Source organism: Lampris incognitus, chromosome 14 (genome assembly GCF_029633865.1).
Source record: "Lampris incognitus isolate fLamInc1 chromosome 14, fLamInc1.hap2, whole genome shotgun sequence".
NCBI lineage: Eukaryota > Metazoa > Chordata > Actinopteri > Lampriformes > Lampridae > Lampris > Lampris incognitus.
Window position 1 is genome coordinate 39976419 of NC_079224.1, and position 21015 is coordinate 39997433.

The following is a 21015-nucleotide window of genomic DNA, read 5'->3' on the forward strand; positions in this document are numbered from 1 at the left end:
TTTGTTGTTGTTGTGGTGGCGGCACAACTTACAGCTTCGGAGCTCGCCACACACACCAACGGCACAGGTCGCCGCCATCTTGAATCGACCCCTTTAACAACGCCGTCAGTCTTCCGGAGGGAAGTCGGGATGACGCGCTAACGGGGACGACGCGCGAGCGTTACCGCCGCTGCCACTGGCTAGAGGTTAATGGGTTACCCTTAGAAAAAACAAAAAAGACCACTGCCCAAAATACCACTTCACGCGCTGCTCATCGCGTGATTTTTTTTTCGTACCCGTTTTCCGGGGAACTCTGGCTCTGATTGGCTAGTACTCGTTGCCTCCGTTGGTTAAGGTTAGCCAATCAGATTGGCTAGTACTCGTTGCCTCCGTTGGTTAGGGTTAGGTTAGCCAATCAGAGATAGAGTAAGGGGCGTGTCTTCCCGGAATACAGGTGGGAAAAATAATAACGCGCTCGAAAACGGGTACGAAAAAAAAACAAAACCACGCCTGTTCATCACCCTCGTGCTGAAAAGTCAAAGCGAAAACAGCTCGGCTAGAAACCGGAGCAGGAGGGAAGGTTCCTGTTCACGCCCTTCAGACAATAACCAGCCAACACTCGCAGACATGATACATGTTCCTGTCATCCACTTTCAATGTGCTGAGAAAAACCCACGTTGTTTTTTTGTTTTGTTTTTTTTTACAAACATTGCACATAAAGTTTATACACGTAAACCAATCAGAGAATAAAGCATCCAGTAACATGTATACACTAGGAAAACTGATTTCAGTATGCTTACGTTACACATGTCACGACTAGGTAAGGAGTGTGTTCAGAAGGATTTGCCTCACGTCCAATTGTCCAACCTCCTCTCTCAAACGTATTCAAGCGCTTTAGTAAAGCTGAAGTTTATTCTTCATGCAATCGCTATTTTTCTTACATTGCCCGATATCGAAAGTTTACTTTACCGTCCTAAACACACAATTGTTTAGCACAGTACGCTGGGATCCTTTACAGGAGGGATGCATCTAAATTTCCTTATCACTAGAAGGGGGGGAGGGGCGATCCAGCGATCTGGAGCGATGTATCGATTCTATGAGCAACGATCCGATATCGATGCGACGTGAAAAAACCGTCGATCCGTATCACCGTCTTTAAGATACGCCCAGGATGGGGACGTTTTAAAGCTCGGTATCTCTGAACCGCTGAGCACACAGACACAACCTTGGAAATCCACAGTGATCAAGTATAGATGTGCATGGTTTACAGTCGTGATTTAAAGGTCATCAAGGGCTCTTTAAGTTAACTGATACAAAAAAATTGCACTTGAGCATGAGAAATGTGGCACTTTATATTGAACAACAGGTCTAGTTTTCTTCTTTCTATTAAAAATAGATTGTTTTCCACTTAAATGTCCTGGACGAGCTCAGTAATAAAAGCGTCAAATCATATTTTAGTTGCTTTTGTGAGTTCATATAAATATAACTGATATAATGGGCACACGATATTGTCTCATATCGACTGCAGGCCCCTGAATTGAACCGGATCGACATCGTATCGTGGCACATTGTGACATCGGCAAATATCGTATCGTTGTCCAAAGAATCGATATATCGTGTCTGTGATTTACAACCCTACTTATCAGTGTCTCTACCATTCTCCTCTTTGTTCCTATAGGTTTTCCTTTGCCAGTATATATATAGATTTTTTTCTTTTACAGGTTTTCCTGTATACACCGAAGCAAAGAGTAACAGGCCCAAACATTCATACACTGTGGAAGGGCTATCTGTGCGTTATTTGTACTATATACTTCAGCTCAAAATTTATTCATAAATATTGCACATTCAATTTGCATTTCATATCATTCTATAAAAGTAACAGTAACTAGACCTATGGCAAAATAAGGGGTTATGTGGTCCATTTGTACCACCAAGAATCATAAGAGCAACCAATTAATACCGAAATGTGCAGCTACAAAAAGGCTAGTGTTACGATTTATCTGGACTAGGCTTATTCCCTTGGAGACATCCATAACGGTACACTGGTCATGGTTTAAGACATACGAGGCAGGTGTTGGAAAACAAAAAACAAAAAAAACAAAATTATGTAGGGCGTGGGCCGTGAGGCCCCCACAATGTGGTCAAACACAGGGAGAAATGAGGCTCTGGCCATGGTGGAGTGTTAACAAATGGAGGAGTCTGATACCTGGGGATGCCTTTTCCCATCAGCGGTCGGTCCCTCTACTCCACCCCGGCTCACAATGCAAAGGGCTGAGAGCGGTGGGGTCGTTTGGTGATGGTAATTGGAGAAAGGGGCGGGGGGGCTCCAACGAGCAGAATGGACTACTTTATCTAGCCCATAAAGTTCATTAAGTCTGTAAACACACACTCAGATATACAAACTTTGGGACACAGAGGCAAACAAGAGGAACAGATGAAAGCTCATAAAAAAAAAGAAGCTAATTTAAGTCCAACGAGAAGTGAAAAAAGAAAGCAGAAAGGGGGAAAAAATCCATTTTAAAAATAAAGAACAGGACAGCAAACAAACCAAAGAAACCCTTACAGTTAACATGAACCGTTAAAAAAAAAAAAAAACCCAATGTGCGTTCTCTCAATCTCTAATGGCTTTGTGACACCGATTCCGAAGAATGACAAAACACCGTGACAAAAGATTTAAAAAGGAAAAAAAAGAGGTCACCGTGATACGCAAGATTAAAAGGAGATCCCTGCAAAGATTCCAACCTGAATGTCCACTTAAAGCCTAGGAGGGATCCCTTTTTCAGGCCCCGAATACGCCGCCCTTTTCCCAACCTACTATCTGCACTACAAGCAGAGACTCCACGGCCATGCTTATAAGGTGGAGTGGCCCAGAGAGCGGGTAGCTATAGAAGGAAATCCGAGTAATAAGTGGGCGCAAGGACATCGATTCAGACACGCTGCTGTACACAAAACGTGACTTTCTTTTCGTCTGCGATCACACGAGCCTCACAACTCTACGCGCCGCCGTGGCCGTCACTGTAACTCGAAAGAGCTGAGCTGTCCATGGGCTGCGGCGAGTGTGCATCACTCTGTGCTTGTGTGTCTGGCTGTTAAAGAGCTGCCCGTCGGGGGGGGGGGGCCCTCTGCATCCTGGTCTTGAGAGAGACTCATCAACTGGTTTCAAGTGTTTTCTCTTCCTTTGATCAAAAAGCCGGTTGCAGGGGAGCAGAGAGGAGAAGGTGCTTGGGTGTGTGTCTTGGGAGAGTGTATGTCTGTTTCTGTGTGCATGTATATTACCTGTATCTGTCAATCCTCTCCTGGTAGTAGTTTCTTAGCTCCCTATTTGTGTACATACATAAATATTTGCATGTATGCTTGTGTGTGTGTATGTGTTTGTGTGTGTACATGTGTGTTTCTCCTATGTTATTTCCCGCCGTACATCCTCTCGATGTCTTCCTGATAGTGTGTTTTCAGCTCCTTGCGCTTCAGTTTGAAGGCATCGGTGACCAGGCCGGTCTCTGGCGTCCAGGGTTCTGCACTGAGGCAGATCTTCTTGGGGATCTCAAAGCGCTCCAACTTTGCTGGTAGGGGCAGAGGAATATCACCAAGTCAGAACGACAGGGGTGAGCAGAAAGCCACAGTGTAAGGTGTACTACAGTCGAACCTGCTTAAGTAGATCCCACCGAGGGTGGGGATTAGCTGGCCCAATGGGGCATCGAATAAATTTATAGGGTCTTTGGTTCTTGAGGTTAGCGCACCTGCTCATTTGTAGTTAAATGTAAAAAAATAAAAGATTCAACATTATTTTACGATGTTCATTAATTAAATACTGTTTTTTCTACATCAAAATATATGATGTTGGCCATCCAGGTAGCGTAGCGGTCTATTCCGTTGCCTACCAACACGGGGATCGCCAGTTCGAATCCCCGTGTTACCTCCGGCTTGGTCAGGCGTCCCTACAGACACAATTTACCGCGTCTGCGGGTGGGAAGTCAGATGTGGGTATGTGTCCTGCTCGCTGCACTAGCGCCTCCTCTGGTCGGTCAGGGCGCCTGTTCGGGGGGGAGGGGGAACTGGGGGGAATAGTGTGATCCTCCCATGCGCTACCTCCCCCTGGCGAAACTCCTCCCTGTCAGGTGAAAAGAAGCGACTGGCGACTCCACATGTATCGGAGGAGGCATGTGGTAGTCTGCAGCCCTCTCCGGATCGGCAGAGGGGATGGAGCAGCGACCGGGACGGCTTGGAAGAGTGGGGTAATTAGCCGGATACAATTGGGGAGAAAAAGGGCATGGGGGGGGGGGGGGGGAATTTCAGCACTCTCGATTTTTCATACATTTGTATGACATAGAGGCCGACTGACTTCATCTTCTGTGCAAACTGAACAAAGCTCTTATTTCTAGGTTGGTCCATTTTCCAGACAAGTTCCAGTGTGCTAAAACTCTTGTTTCTTGTTTCATTCCTCATAACTGATTGTAAAATTCGAGTCAACCTGCGTATCACTTATTCGAGTTAAACAGTATTGAATTAGCCTACAGATATGGCCTGACAGGAGTGATCTGGTAAAAACGATTCTCGACTAATCCGACCGACTTATCTGAGGTCGGACTGGTATGAAAATATACAATTTTTTTGGGGACTTTAAAAACCCGAGAGTTGTTGGGGTATTCCAGTTATCTCCAGCACCCCCACGACCCTGAGAGCAGGATAAGCGGTTAAGATAATGGATGGAGTTCGACTTAAGTGGGTTCTCCTGTACTACTGACATGAGACTGGGACCTATTTTTTTGGATCACTTTTGTGACAAAGAGTACTATGTGTACAATCACTTCTGTCCCACCTCGGCTAATGTTGTGTTTCTTTTCAACCACTTTACTCCAACATGGTCACAGGAGCATCGTCAGGACAAAATGACATGACCCCGTGGCGCCCTTAATCTTCTGTAGGTCATTAACGTTCGCAATCTGGACGTCAAAGCTTATGCTGATGATGCAGTCACAGGAAGTCATCGACTAGGAGAGTGGGCTAAAAATTGCAAACATGAAGCTGCCTATAAACCCGCCACACTTTCCCCCCTCTCTCGCTACCCAAGGTTATACCTGAAATAGCTGCCTCGGTGATGATGCGCAGGACCTCTCTCTCCATCTCGGGGTTATTGCAGATCTCCTCCCAGCTGCCCTTCACCTGCTTCTGGTTCGCCAGCGTCATTAGCTGCTTCTGGTTGGGCACCACAAAACTAATCACGTACGACTGGTCGCTGAAACAAATGAGAGCGCAATAGCTGAGAGGTTAGTGATTTTTGAGGAGAAATAAAACCACATTGCGTTTTAACATAAACGATGGGGAGATAGAAAGAGAGAGATTGAGGGCAACAATGTGAGCCAGAGATGGGGAAGGATGGGATGGAGGGAGGGAGTAAGGGAAGAGAGAGGCAGAAAGGGTATGTAGGGTTTTACCTGTTAGCATAGGCACAGATGTTGTCTATGAACGGGCAGTTCTTCAGGACAGCCTCCACCTTTCCAAGGGAGACATATTCTCCTGCCTGCAGTTTCACTAGGTCTTTCTTACGGTCTGCCGATGGAAAGCACACTTTATAATGCTGACCAACACACTTCCTGAGCATACAGCCAGCACACAGGTTTTATCAGACTCTCTCTCGCTCTCTCACGTTCTCTCCTACGCGCGCACACACATCTTTCCAAAGCAGCATGGTGGTCACAGAGGTCACACTTCAAACAGATGACTTGGGTTCAAGCAATCAGCAGTCATCTGCACTGCTAAGATGACCTTGAGCAAAGCACCATATCTCAATCAGTATGGGCTCTTCTCTGTATCTCACCTGTGCTCTGACCACTCTGGAGGGTTTCAAACAAAAATGGCAATTTTCCTCTCTGGGATAACGTGAATTTTACTTCCCAAAACACCTTACCGATGATTTTGAGGCATCCGTCTGGGTCAACCTCTCCAATGTCTCCTGTGCAAAACCAGCGTTGGCCATTCTTGTCCACAAAGAAGTCCTCGCGGTTCTTGGTATCGTTCTTGTAGTAACCCATGGTTACATTGGGACCGCCGATCACAATTTCTCCACGTGGATTGGGCTTGTCCGTACTGTAATAACCCCCTGGAAGAGTGGCATGAAAGCCAACAAACATTAACCACACAAATCAGTAATTACCCCACGGGGAGCAACAGCTGAGTCATTCAAATCCGACTCACCCTCTTCCCAGTCCTTGAGAGTAATCTCTGAGCAAACAAGAGGAGCGCCAACCCTTCCTGTGCTGTAGTCCCAAACTGAAACACACATAACACAGACAACAGCGTCAGCATGGCAACCGGAGGCAATAACCTCAAATCAAATATATGGGCTTTTCACTCATTCCCAGCTTTTATTTCCCTGTGCCCCTACTAAACATCCTCCACTATACATTTCCTGCCATTCCCCAAAGTGCACCTGCCCCCCCGTTTATCTACTCTCTTACTCTCGCTGATGGTGCCAGCTCCACAAGTCTCGGTGAGGCCGTAGCCCTGCCCCACGGGGCAGCACAGGCAGATGTTCATGAACCGCTGGGTGGCGGCCGAGAGCGGCGCCCCACCAGACAACAGCACCCGCGTGTTTCCTCCTAGCAGTGAACGCACCCGCTTGAACACCAGGCTGGAGAGAAGAGAGAGGAATGACGTGGTCCGCCGAGAGGAGAGAAGGAGGAGACCAAACAATCAGCAAGGAGAGTTTGGTGAATAGAAGGAGAAAGCAAGTGGAGGAATGAGTTACAAGAAACGGCTATGAGCAGCAAAAAAAAAAAAAAATCAAATGTCAATCAAAAAAATCAGATGCTGACTTTTGTTTTTGCAGGGAATGTGCCCACAAACAGCATTAGGATCAATTTTATGTGGTGACTCAAATTCCCTCAAGAATCATTCCCTGCTGTATTTTATGCTCCCTCCACAGACTGAGTGCGAGTGTGTTTCTCAGTTTTAAGAAGCCACTTTATTTTGTCATTGTATTCTCACAATGAATTTGTCTTCTGCATTTAAGCCATCCTATTGTATAGGAGCAGTGGGCAGCTGCAGCGCCCGGGGACCAACTCCAGTTCTTCTTTCCATTGTCTTGGTCAGGGGCACAGGCAGGAGTATTAACCCTAACATGCATGTCTTTTGATGGTGGAAGGAAACAGGATCACCCGGAGGAAACCCATGCAGACACGGGAAGAACATGCAAACTCCACACAGAAAGGACCTGGGATGGCCTGGGGTTCGAACCCAGGACCTTTATGCTGTGAGGCAAAAGTGCTAACCACTGGGCCACTGTGCCGTGTGTGTTAGTGGGGTATGCAGTCTGCAGGCTCGGGTAGGAAGATTAACCATGGAGGGGTTTAAATCAGGGCTTAGGAATAAATGAAGTCCTTTCTCTGGGTGTGTGTATGTATACCTATCACAGAGAGGTGTGCTGTAGCCTTTGGAGATCTGCTCCATTTTGTAGTTGTACGCCAGCACAAACAGTGTCTTCTGTACACTGCTCATCTCCTCCACTTTGGTCATCACATTCTTGTAGATACGGTCCATGATCTCCTACACAGGCCACAGACAGAGAGAGAGAGAGAGAGAGAGAGAGAGAGAGAGAGAGAGAGAGAGAGAGAGAGAGAGAGAGAAAAAAAATAATTCTTAAACGATATAATTTTTCAAAATTCTGTGCTTTCTTCAAAATTTCTTGTTTGTTTAACGTAGCTGGATGATGTAACTGAAATACACCCCTCTTTTTGGATTCCCCCCTTTTTCTCCCCAATTTTATCCGGCCAATTATCCCACTCTCCCGAGCCGTCTCAGTCGCTGTCCCCCCCGGGCGATCCGGGGAGAGCTGCAGACTACCACATGCCTCCTCCAAAACATGTGGAGTTGCCAGCTGCTTCTTTTCACCTGACAGTGAGGAGTTTCGCCAGGGGGATGTAGCGTGTGGGAGGATCACGCTATTCCCTCAAGCCCCCTCCCCCCCGAACAGGCGCCCCGACCAACCAGAGGAGGCGCTAGTGCAGGGACCAGGACAAATGCCCACAACCGGCTTCCCACCCACAGACATGGCCAATTGTGTCTGTAGGGACGCCCGACCAAGCCGGAGGTAACACGGGGATTCGAACCGAAGATCTCCGTGTTGGTAGGCAACGGAATAGACCGCCACGCTACCCGGATGCCCTGAAATATACCCTTCTAAAGCTGATAATATTCTTCACAACAGCAAATATAATCACCATATGTCAAGCCACATCTACAAGTACAGGAGGTTTGGTAAAGACAGTTGTCATTTTCCCTGCATTTTCTAAGCTCAGAGGAATGACAGAAGGTAGTACCATCCAGACCTTGTTCCAGGAACAGACTCAGATACATCAGAATGGCCAGAGATGTTTGCTCAGTGAAGACAGACTTACCGGTACAGCAGCCATGAGAGTAGGCCTCAGCACGCTAGTATCTCCTTTACTCCCCTTCTTTATTTTGGTAGACTAAACCAATGAGACAAGACAGAGAATCAGCGTTCAGTGGGCTGGCAACAAAGGCAAACAACATTGCTGAAGGTCCAACTTTTCGTTATAGATTATCTAAGACTGTGTTCAAAGGCCTCGGGAGAAAGAGCTTAACTAAATCACTACAACAAAAACAAACTCGATGTAAGGTGCAGGTTTGTACACACACTTACTTGGTCTGCCAGTGTCTGTGGAGAGGAGTAGCCAATACGACAACCGTGAGAGATACAAACCAATTCAGCGCTAAGCTCTAAAACATGGGCCAATGGCAGGTATCCAATGTAGGTGTCGGTTTCACTGCAAACACAGAAATAACAGCAGCTTATTATTCACAGACAAGGGAATGGAAACTCAGTTGCTGCAGATGGAGAATGTAAGATCACAGGGCTGAGTAAAATAGCATGTGAGTGTGCAAAAATGATACTGAGAAAGAATACATCTGATTTTGATAGCTTATGCCTGTTAGAATCAGTGTGACCCAGTAGCCAGCTGGATAGACACTGAAAGAGGGATGTCTTGCGGTTACCAAGAGACTGAGAACACAAGTGGTAATAAAGCTGAGAAAAGGAGAGGAGGTGAGTGAGAGAGTAGGCCAGAGAGCCGTCAGTCTGATGCCGGCATACTTGAGGTTGGGGATTCGCTCGGCCATGCCCGTGATGCCAGCGATGATGTTGCTATGGGAGATCATGACACCCTTGGGGATGCCAGTGGAGCCGCTGGTGTACATGATGACAGCAATGTCGGAGGGCACAGGCTGCATGCGAGCCATTGCTTCTACAGAGAAGTAGAAGGAGAAGGAGAGCCTGGTTAGGAGCTGAAAAGGACCACACACCTACTTATGAGTTATTATTACTGCCAAGAATATAATTAGAGAGGAAGCAATGTGTGCTGACTAGTATACAGATGGGCATAACATCATATTACCAACTTATTCCATGCAACGTTACCTATCTATTTTACTTCAGGCTGTAGTTTATCTCCAAGATAATTAATTGAGCTAAGAGAATTCAAACAATTATATGATATGCCGGTAGGGGATTTAGCGCAATCTTGGAGGGAAACAGATCATGGTAGATGCTAAAACTACAAATGGGGCTAAGGAAGGTGCCTCTGGTGTATACTGCATCCTGGTGGGCAAGAGAAACTGAGGGATTTGATGTTTCGATCATTTGGAGCCATGCCTCTAGGTCCCATGGACAGAAATACTCTTCTTTAGTATCTGTTACATCCATAATGGAAAAGGTCTGGTGAAAAAGATGAGCCAGCTAGGCTCAAGAAAAAGGAACAAAATAGAAAACATTGATAGTATGCAGGTAAATACCCCACGAAACTACAAAAATTAAGACGGACCCAAGTCCCATCTTGGGACTTTCATCTAATTGAAATGTTTATGGAAGTAAGTAAAGAGGAATTTTTGCTGTTTTTTTTGGGGGGGGGGGGGCAAAATGATTAGCCTTACCAACTTGTTGAGTCTTTGTCATAGCAGAAAGCAGTCAGTACATTTCAAAGCCCTGAAATACTTACTATTGTCAGGCGAAGAGCCCATCTCCTGTACAGTATCAATATTGTAGACCATGATGCCTTTGGGAATGTCTGGCCAGCTGGTGGGCTTCCTGTCTACAACAATGATGTGCTGCAGTCTCGGCACATCACACAGTATGGCCTTGGAGAAAGAGGCGGGTGGAGAAGCGGGGGGGGGGGGGGTAAGCAGGGAGGAGAGAAGTAATTACTAAATGCAATCACAGATGAGCTCTTCATCAAGCCTTAATCTTACACAAATGGGGAATTGGTGACACAGCACTGATTGTGAGTTAATCTAGTTTTAGAGTCGGGCACAGCACAGTCGAGTCTTTATACAAGCTGGCTAACCTGACGCAGATAGATGATGACAGTCATAAACAGCATAATGTGACAAGTACCTTGAGACGACTCTGCAGGAGGTCTTTGCTTGTGATGATGTGTGTGACCTCCGTCTCATTCAGGCCATGGGCAATGGCGGCTGGTCCCAGGGTAGAGTACAGGGTTACGACTGTCACAATCAAAACCGATGGAGTGAGTTAATCACGCATAGGGGACGGAAATCATATAATACCGGTGTATTTGCCTACAACTCACGTGGGAAGTTGTACATGAAGCAGGCCTGTGCAGCTATGATCCATTCTGCTCTGGTCTCACAGAAGATGGCAATGTTACACTGAGGACTTTGGCCCAGAGCTGCCAGTCCACTGCCAAAGCACATTGCAGCCTGGTAGGCCTCCTTGTATGACAGCCAATCATAGTCCCCCAAAATTACCTACACACAAACACACACACACATGGAAAAAACACCAAAAATCAAGATTAGTCATAATCCATTAAACCATGCCAAGCAGCAAAATTAGCTCTACTCTTCTAGCTTTGGTTGTCTCTAAAAGCAGCCAAACACTGAACATCTTGGACAAATTTGACTAAGTCAATGAGACAGCTTATCATTGGGATGACGAAATTTCAGGGAAACAAATCCGGCATCCCTGTTGCTGGAACGCCAAAGACCTTCATGCAACAACATTCATTTAAGTTTTTCACGTGTTTCTTAAATTTGATCTTGCATGAAGCGATCAAGAGAAATCAATGACAGCGTCACACAACATCCTAAATGACCAAAGTTTGTTTTTACATATGCACGCTCAATGTTGAACACCACTGGTTTGTAAATTGAATGAATGTGCCAGCAAGGATTCAATGAGTAAATAATAAAGTAATAAAAGCCTAAAAAAAAACCCCAAAACAACCAGGGCAGTCAGTTTTCCATGATGTTTTTTGTGATATGAGAGAGAGAGAGAGAGAGAGAGAGAGAGAGAGAGAGAGAGAGAGAGAGACAGAGAGAGAGAGAGAGAGAGAGAGAGAGAGAGAGAGAGAGAGAGAGAGAGAGAGAGAGAGAGAAATCCAAATAACTGGGTGCTTCCTTTACATTGAAACATGCCATGATAGACAATGTCAAGATGCCAAGAGAAAGTATCTAACAAGAAAAACAACTACACAAGTGCTGATGTAAAAACAGACAAAAAGGAAAATAATTTTTTTCCTGTGGCGTCTTGTGCTTATGCAGTATGTAGGCCATTTGCAGGAATCAGGAAGACTGTATTTGTCATTTCATTTCATGTAACGAAGTAGAAATGAAACGAAATATAATTTCCCCCAGCCCACAGAAGTGCAACACAAAGACAAAAACACATATCCAAAACCTACAATATATATCATATATCCAAACTACAAAAAAAAAAAAGCACTGTCCAAGGGAACAAACGCCAGCCAGGATGACTGTCGAAACTGCCGGTCTGCATGGGCTAGCAGTTAGCTTAGCCTGCCCCGCTTCCGCATCCTGTCAGACCACCCTCGGTGCTTCCTCCTCGGGTGCAGCTCCAGGCAGGGGCTGTGGTCCTTGGGCCCACCAGACGTAGCAGATCAGGCTCCCCCAGCCGATCCAACGCCAGCCCTCCCAGCCAGACACCCTTGACACACCTCCCTGCACTCCCACGACACCAAAAACACCACAGTCAACACCAGGTGAGGCCGCCACCAGACCGCCCTCGGTGTTATTGGAACTGCCGGTCTGCATGGGCTAGCAGTAGCTTAGCCTGCCCCGCTTCCGCATCCTATCAGACCGCCCTCGGTGTTACCTCCTCGGGTACAGCTCCAGGCATGGCCGTGGTCCCTGGGCCCACAGGATGCAGCAGACCAAGCTCTTGCAGCCATCAAACGAAGACAAAATTTAAATGCAGGCGTGGACAAAGACACTGCACAGTAAAATCCTGAGTGTTAATTTAACTTCCTGAGTGTTAATTTAACTCTGAGTGTACAAATGGATCAGTTTTTTACTGTGTGCATGGATGGTACTGGGTGAGGCAGCCGCAAACGTGAATTTGCGCTGCCATCTTCCCACACCGGTACTGGGTGAGGCCACTGCAAACGTGAATCCGCCATCGTGCGTATATTATGTATCAAATTTAGGCCTAAACGTATTTTTTTTAGGCCCCCCAGTTTTGAAAGAAGTCTGTGGGTAAAGCAAATGATTTATGGATGTGGTGGAGCTGAACTCTTGTGCATATAAATGTAACTACTACAGTTCTGCAATACTTTTAAATTATGGTTTTTATCAACAAACAAATCCAAAATAAGACAAAATTGGTTAATTTTACATTCTTTAATAGTTCTTATGAATTGATCAGTGCATAAAAGTGTCTGTTGCATGAAGCCCAATGTGAACAGAGAACATCAGTGAGATCATTCTCTGCACCACTGCACCTTATCACCTCATATTTCACCTGTATAAGTCAATCTTTGTGTCTATATCTGAACATTGGTGTGTTGTAGTATTGCTATTCTATGTTAAGTACACTGAGTAGCCACAGAACCGGAGTCGAATTCCATATATGCGCAAACATGGCCAATAAACATGATTCTGATCAATATTTACATGTTTTTTTCCCCCAATAATATGAGGCTATATCTATAGATGTGAATCAGAGTAACATAGCAAGCATTCCAGGGCCATCTGCTGCAATTACAATATCACCCATCATATCAAGTCCACCATCGCCCCCTATGGAGCTTTGGCTGATGTGCAGCTCATTCAACGTGAATCACGGCCGAGACAAAAGGACCAGTAAAACAGCACTGTAAACTGTTCCTCCACCCACATTCCTCAATTTGACCACACTGGCAGGCTGCACAGCAGGCCTTGCAGACACAGCCACACTGCCTGCAAATCCACTGACTCTCATAACACTTTTACACGGCTCTAAGATAACACAAGATGAGGAACACAATCTTCAATACAACAGAGCTCAATACAACTGAACTAAACATTAACTAAGACAGAAGCCCTGCCCTACTGTTGTATGTCAAATATTGTCGTATATTGTACCGATTGTAAAGCCCTTCGGGACTACTTTGTGATTTTGGGCTATACAAATAAACTTGACTTAACTACTGATCTGAAGTGGAGAGTGGGGGTTATTGTACCAGGAACAGGGGTGTTAAAAAAATACTTGTACAATGTCTCCCACCTTTTTGAAGACCTTGCCATTGGGCTGGAGTTCATCCTCTTCGCTGAGCAGCTGCCTGGTGCCCAGACAGTCTCTGTCCGGGAACCTCTTGGCTGCATATTCAAACACTTTGTCCAAGGTGTCAACCCCTGGGTGCAGCCATGCCACCAGTCTTTTCTGGCTGTGGATAGCCCGGTAAGGTCCTGCTGGGTGCCCACTCACGGAGTGTGCCTTAATCCGCCGTGCCCGCTCCAGGTTGGTGCCAGCCCCGGAGAGGAAATACCAGGGGAGGAAGGTGATGACGGAGTAGACCCAGACCACAGAGCGGAACACCTGCAGTAGCAGCGGGTTCATGTCCTCCTTCAGTTTCATCTTCAGGGATAAGGTCACAAGTCAGGTCACAGTTCACAAGTCTTGGTGTGTTTGAGGCAGGGGTGTTACCAAAAACCCTCACTTCTCTCGCCTTTGTGCGAGCGAAGACGGTCGGTGAAGACTTGAGTGGCTGAGAACGTGTCAAGGGTGGAGGCTCTTGCCGTGCGTAGCTTGAGCAGACCTGCAAAACAGACACAACACATATTAGAAATATGGTCCCCATCAAAGCCACATCAGCAGGTTTTAGGGTCACACACACACGCACACACACACACACACACAGCTCAGGAACTAGCAGGGCCTATCTTCACCTGTTCCAAAGTTGGCACCATTTACCTCACCATTTAAGCTGGCCTTAGGGCACAGAGGCCAGCCCCGCGATGAGTGTATTTACCGAGCAACAGCACAGGCGTAGAGATGAGGCAGAGTGCATGACTAAATAAACGTACTTCTTGTACAGATATGATCATTAATCAGCTTATACATTACACACAGCTCAGAAGAGTGTAGGAAAACAAAAAAGGACAGTGCATCTCGTCTCATCAGGGTCTAGATTCCTCCATCAGTATGTAAACATACCACGGAGATCTAAGCTAAAAGAAAGTATCCCAGTTAACTTGGCTATTTCTAGGGCACCGTTAAGGTCCGAGTGACCAGAGGTGTAGCACAGTAGCCAGTGAACCTGAACAAGTCCGGGACAGGAGCGATGCTACATTCCACAGCTTGGCTGGGCGGGGGGTGGGGGGTTGGGGTTGTTAGTCCAACCTGATGCTGCAGGCTGATGTGACATCGCAGGAAGGAATCTAGCACCGACCGGCGAGGTGGAGGTTCCTTGTCTGGGCTGAGATGTGCCACAGAAATATCTGCTAAGCATCAAGAAAATTAACAGGATATTCTTTAACATCTCTGGAATGTATAAACTAGTATTGTTCCCCTTCTAAAATGCTAGCGCCCTTGACAGACAGATACATCTATGCTTGATATTAGCTGGCGACAGACTAGGTAGGCAAAATAACAGGGTTACTGTTGCAGCGTTGCAACTGCAACAACACATTACCAGCGGGGTAAAATAACATGTCTCATGAGACTCTTAACACTGCTCACATTTCCCATCAGTGGCCAGTGGACAACTGGACTAACCGACACTGCTCAGCTGCAACGTGTGACCGTCGGCATCTGCAGCCCTCTATTATTTCAGTGCTCTTTCTGAGAGGAAAAAGAAGTAAAATCCAAGAGGACCCTATACCGCAGCGGCAATTTGCTTCCACGCAAGTCACCCGACTCTTACTGCACAGTGTTCATTATCAATTCTAAGAAATGCGTTCGTGTGTGTGTGACCGAGTATTTGTGTGTATGTGCATAAGGGCTCATGTGTGTCGGCTTTTGCACACATCACCAGCTTTGTCACAGTGTAATATGATACACGCTGCTTGTAGTGCTGTATCAGTACTTTGGCTGCAGTTATTGATATTTTTGGCCTCTAACATGTTACACTGTCAAATCGAGCATTTGAAAATAAAAGTCCTGAATATCTGAAACACCTTAACTTTAATCTTGCAAGCAATTTATGGTCCTCATAAGCAGAATGGTTTGGATATGTTTATGTTAACCTACTGTGGTATCATACTGCAAGAATGGAAAACAAGGGTTGCAGTATTGTACTGTATAATCTAAAGGAATTAGACAGGGCTTTATTTACCTTTCTGATGACTCTCGACACTCACCTAGCTCACACACACACACCTAGCTCACACACTGGCACTAACATTGGAACACAAATTACAAAAGAAATTCTAAAATCAGGGAACGACTTTAGTCATGTTTCGCCTGTAGTACACACCAGAAGCACCAGCCGATGCCCATCAGATAGGGTTATTAAGCCCTGCTCTGCAAAACCAGAAAATGTGAGTCTCTAGGAGCATCGATGCCTGGGAACAGAACAGTGTTATAAAAATTCTCAGCTCATCAAGCAGACACACATTGACTTGGGACGCTGTGGGGGTTTTGAAATGAATAGCAGCATTCTTCTTGACTTGAGTCAGACGGCGCTGGTGTGTGGTGGCATTAATGTGCCACTACAGAGCAGCTGCAGGATCGACTACAACAGAAATTTCTCACCTCTTGTCAGACACACAACTTACGTGCATCATAAAAAATGTGTCTGGTGTAGACTGGTCTGGTGTAGGGGTTAGTTGTCTCTGCTGTATTTAGTAGGGATGTGTACTGGCTAGAATGTGACAATGTAATTTGCATCATAATACAAGTGTCATGTCTCAGTATACTGTGGTATGATACTACAAACACTGTCATATACTGCAACAATGTGTCCGAATTTTAGAAAGATATCATAAAGAAAACAACTCAATATGCGTAAAATCAAGAGTCATAGCTAGTGTGGCACCGGCAATGCCTACTGTGGTAGTTCCGTGTAGCCCTGTTATAATACTGCCCGCCACGTAGTGGTCAGAAATGTAAATAACACAGTGAAGTAGCACTGCGCGTTTGGTGTAATACAGCGATACACTGATATCGATACTAGTATTGCATATTGGGCCAATAACAGGCTAAAATGGAGTATCAGTATGTCTCTTGGTGTGTAATACAGCGATACACCGATATCGACACTGGTATTGGATACTGGGCCAATAACAAGCTAAAATGGAGTATAAGTATCGGAGATTTTACCCAAGACTAAAATACGATACAAAAATCCACGAGACATGTCATAAATAAAAGCAAAATGGCTTGTTTTACTGCATTCTTGGCACATGGAGACTAGCATTTCTTTAATGGCAGAAAAAGTTCTTCTGTCAATTATTTTGCTCATTGATGCCAAACTAATGGTCCAAGTCTGTACTGATCAGCAACAGTAACGGATCAGAACTCAGTACTGGCTGATACTTAAAGATTCATACTTGGAATCAGTATCAACATTGAAAAAGTGATACCGGTTCATCCCTTGTAATATTAAGAATCGATGCGGTGTTTGTAAATGTTGATACAATACTGTGAAAGATAGAATCGTGATACTGAAGTATACCAATACTGTTTCAGCCAGTCATCATCACTGAAACGTATCCTCACTACTTTACACCACCAACTGTCTGACTCTGGGAGGGAGCTAACAGTATCCGCAGTATTACTACGAGCTAGCATTGGGAAGCGCAGCTGCCTTTTTCCGTCTTATTTAAATCGTAATTCACCTTGACGTATTTTCTCAGCTGTTTGATCGCCCATCTCTGCAGGTCGGATTTTTCCAATTTATCATTTTTCAATACAGCAAATAGTGATGCAAGTGACAGGACTTAATCCACTGCATATGGCACTGGCTTGTAATTATTTGCACCCCACACTGCAACTGCAAATGAAAGAATGACAGATATATATTTTCGTCTTCACACTTGATACCTGTAATACAGGTCTAGTTACTCACCAGATAACACACATTCATTATTGAGTGAACACACCCCTCCGCAAAGCCACACCTGATTGCTCCTGGTCAGACATTTCCCTCAGTGGTATTGTCATGGCCATGATTGTCCCAGATGTAAAGAGGGGGTTCTGGCATGTTCTGGCAACCTCAACAACAAAACGACTGGTTTTTATGTGTTCGCACTGCCGAACAGGAGGGGAATCAGCGTAGTTATCCAAACAGCCTCGCCTTGTGATAAATTAAAAAAAAAAACACTGGGCTACTGACAAAGAGCTATTCAGGTAGGTCATACCATGGATGTGATAGTACCCATGGGCTTGTGCCCATGGGCGGAACAGCCCCCGAAACGCTCACACCCACGTGATGGGGTTTGTTATGTAAACTTCCTAATGCCGAACACATTTGCCGCGGGGAAGCTTGTCAAAACGCTCGTCAAAACATCCACGTGCTCAGATATATTGAACACGTCGGTTTGAGACCAGTGAGATTGATTGAAAAAAAAAAAACAACCCCCAAAACGATGAGGATCATATCACTCAACACACAGCCTGCAGCCGATTAATTCGTTTTTAGTGCTGATAAAATACAGCATCGATAGCAGATCAGAAACCGCTCACTCTGGTAGCTATTCGGGCACCGTTGGCTGTTCATGCAGCTAACGGGTCTGGGCTAGCTAAACGCCATTTCGCCCTGCACGGCGACGCGGTAGCCATGGCTAAGGGCAGCGGTTAAGCTAGCAGCGGTTAAGCTAGCAGAGGCAACCAGCAGGCAAGGCGAGCTATAAAGCCCTACTTCCTAAGCTAATCATCGCAGCCGTCGGCTCGGCCCCCCCCCCCCCCATCTCTCTCAGCCATTACCGGGCGCTACGGGCCATGTGGCACGCCGAGAAACTGGTACGCGCGGCACAACCACACACCAACATCTGCAGAGCGGCTCCGCAGACAACAACGCGCTCTCACCTCTTTCCTCCTCCGCCTCCTCCTCCTCCGCCGCCGCGGCTCGTCGGTGGCTCGGCGAGGGTGCCGGTGGGCTAAGGCGAGTTTTCCCGCTACAGCGGCATTGCGTCTTAGAGCGCCGGTTTAAACACGCTGCCCTGTGTTTACACCCCGCACTCTCCGGCCCCGTTGGAAAAAAAAAATATGTTTTAGAGGGAACTAAAACATCTGTATCCCCGGGTCCGCTTCACTAGCCCGGAAGTGACGGAGCGGCGTCGAGCTCAGCGATTGGCCCGTCGGAGGTGGCGCGTGCTTGAGGCGGCGGTGACGTCGCGCGAGGGTTACTCTCGGTCAGGTCGGCGGGCGGCGTTGCCCCTCGTCGTCGTGTTTTGTTTTTTTTGTTTTTTTGTTGTTTTTTTTGTGTCGTTTTAGAGAAACCGCGTTTTGCTTTTCGGGAGCGGGACACGTTACCGTTGTGTAATCTTACGGAGCGGGTCATTGTTTAATCCCGAGTCATTGAAATCAGGGCTGACAATGGTCGAGCGTCGCCTCATTTAGCAGCAGGAAAAACAGGTCAATCGGGAGCAGAGAGACTGCACGCGCGGACCGGCCCGAGGAGCCGACCTGTGTCTACTTCCGGTTGCTGTCTCTTCGTAAAACTCTTCATTGCAACAACTGAATAGCCGTACAAAAAATGCCACACCTAAACACATTAACCTAAGCCTGGACAGTCGTACCCGAAAGAGAAAGGTTAAGCCTTTAAAGACAATATTGCAATATTTAATTGACTTCAACATGGGGGGAAAAATGATGTTATAATCCTTTCCAATAATCCCATCACTCAAATTTCAGTGCAGTTACAAGGTGATTTTCCGTTGGCCTCCCCTGATGGATCCTAACAGGTCTCCGCATAGGGAAGTGTTTCTGAACCTCCCAACGACCTGCGAAGGACAATGGGTTATTTCGGATCTGTTTTGTTAAAGTGGTACAATTCAGTAGACATAATCCATTCATCCCAAATGTTATATGCACACTGACATGACTTGACTTTTCTTTGTTGCTGATAAGGATACAATTTCAGATTGTAACTTGAGTAAATAAAAAAAACATGTTCAACCAGAAATACCTGGTGAAAAATATTAATGTTCAGCCACAATTAACCATAACCTATTGCCCAAGTCATCTAAAAAGCATACGCAGAGGCCCATTTAAAATCTGGTAGTCCACTGATGATTCATTTTGGCAGGTTTTGAGTACCTGTGCCGGTAACATCAGATTCTGGGTGCAGTCACGGTGACACCCCCCCCCTCCCCGGGTCGAAAAGTCTCGACGCATGCTCAATAACGCAGGTGTGGAAATCCCTCAAATGGTGAATCAGTCCATCCAAACTTGGTGTCCGGATGAACCCATTCAACTTTTCTGGGAATTTCCGGATTGAAAATCTTCCTGGAAGAGAGACGTGTTTGTATTCACATCCACTGTTGAGACACCCGGTTATGTACTTCCACAGACACCGGTCTCCAAGCTACGGAGGCAAGGAGGAAGTGGAATTCCCCCATGGCTGTACAGTCTGCTCTTGAATGTACAGTTGACTAGACGCAGCACAGGTGTGTTGGCGCCCTCTGGTGGTGTAGCATCCTTACGAGTATGCGGAGGCCCCGTCTGCAGAGCTGCACGGATGGGTTCATTTAGCAGGGCGAGCAGCATTTGGCATGTGTAGCCTGTAGCATCAAATTCATAACTCAGAAACGACAGCCCAGAAGAGTCTCGCTCTTAAATGCTGAACCTTCAGCACTCGTATTAGCTGGGTGGCAGAAATGTAGCTGTTGTGGTAGTGCACTCTCATTCAACAGCGAGCGGTGGCGGCAAATACAAAACTAAAGTCAGGCCTGATGTGCAAGTTGAGATAGCAACAGTGCAACATAGGATGCCAAAAACGAAGTGCGATGGAGGACTTCTTTGGAAACCAGTCCATGCAGCTGTGCAGGAAAACGAAGCAGCTGACAGATTGGCAGAAGCCGCCGTCGCAAGCTAAGTGGTAGACGTGTTAGTGGCCTGTAGCCTAATTAAAAACAGGATGCGTATGTGGCGGAGAGGAAGAGGCGAAATCAGGTTTCACTTTGCTCCACAGCCCCAAAGTGATATAACCGTGAGGTTTGGAGGAACGGACCTGAAGTTAAAAATACAAGGACGAAGAAGCTTGGTCACTGTGGGATGAGTAGCTGGCAGGCCACAGTGGAATAAAGGCGTTTTGAATGGAAAGTGGGAATCTGGAGAACTGGAAACCCGGAACACGTTCTGGGACACGTGTGTTAAAATTACGGATGCAAATAACGAATGCAGGAATAAATCAGAGGCAGAAAAAGAGTAAGGCACACAGAGCAGTTAAAAGAGAGATATGCGGTACCAGTTTGGGCCGTGTGCCCTAAAATGTTGCAAACCTTTTATTTAGAAACAAGTGTTTGATCAAAAGTATTCGAACGTATCAACATTTGAAATACGTCACTGCTGCGACTGAGCAAATCGAAGACCGGGTGATACTTCGAAATGCTGTAATTGACAAAAAAAAGCATGCTATTTTTACAATTGTAAAATGAGCATATGATTGGTTTTGGACATTTACATGCTGTGAGGTAATAGTGCCACAGTTGCCAGCTGATGAAAAGTGTGAGGGAGGGATGTGGTTTGCATTATGGGTTGCAGGCGGTGCAAAACATTGATAGCGGTCACTCATCCGCTCGTATTGCTGGTTGGTCTTGACGCGATCCTACTGGATATTCCGG

At 46.1% G+C, this 21015-nt stretch overlaps 1 protein-coding gene across 1 annotated transcript; it reads right to left on the reverse strand.

Moving 5' to 3' along the window:
* Window positions 1-3075: 3075 nt before the first annotated feature.
* acsl3b (acyl-CoA synthetase long chain family member 3b) lies at window positions 3076-18457 on the reverse strand. The gene is made up of 15 exons (XM_056292901.1): window positions 18257-18457; window positions 13514-14045; window positions 10581-10758; window positions 10385-10494; window positions 9990-10128; window positions 9089-9239; window positions 8639-8762; window positions 8373-8444; window positions 7382-7521; window positions 6435-6607; window positions 6172-6246; window positions 5885-6076; window positions 5412-5526; window positions 5055-5212; window positions 3076-3539 (listed from the first exon to the last, which is right to left on the reverse strand). The coding sequence occupies exons 2-15, from the start codon at window positions 13862-13864 to the stop codon at window positions 3382-3384; spliced, it is 2136 nt and encodes a 711-aa protein (XP_056148876.1). The 5' UTR covers window positions 13865-14045; window positions 18257-18457; the 3' UTR covers window positions 3076-3381.
* Between the last annotated feature and the right edge of the window lie 2558 nt (window positions 18458-21015).

What these genes read in the sequence shown, in the direction of transcription:
- acsl3b (XM_056292901.1), bottom strand. Translation starts at nt 13,864, where the DNA reads ATGAAACTGAAGGAGGACATGAACCCGCTGCTACTGCAGGTGTTCCGC. An exon ending in ATGGCAAGGTCTTCAAAAAG is followed by an intron (nt 10,759 to 13,513) that starts GTGGGAGACATT and finishes GTTTGTGTGTAG; the next exon opens with GTAATTTTGGGGGACTATGA. An exon ending in CTCTCATGGCTGCTGTACCG is followed by an intron (nt 7,522 to 8,372) that starts GTAAGTCTGTCT and finishes TGGCCTGTGTAG; the next exon opens with GAGATCATGGACCGTATCTA.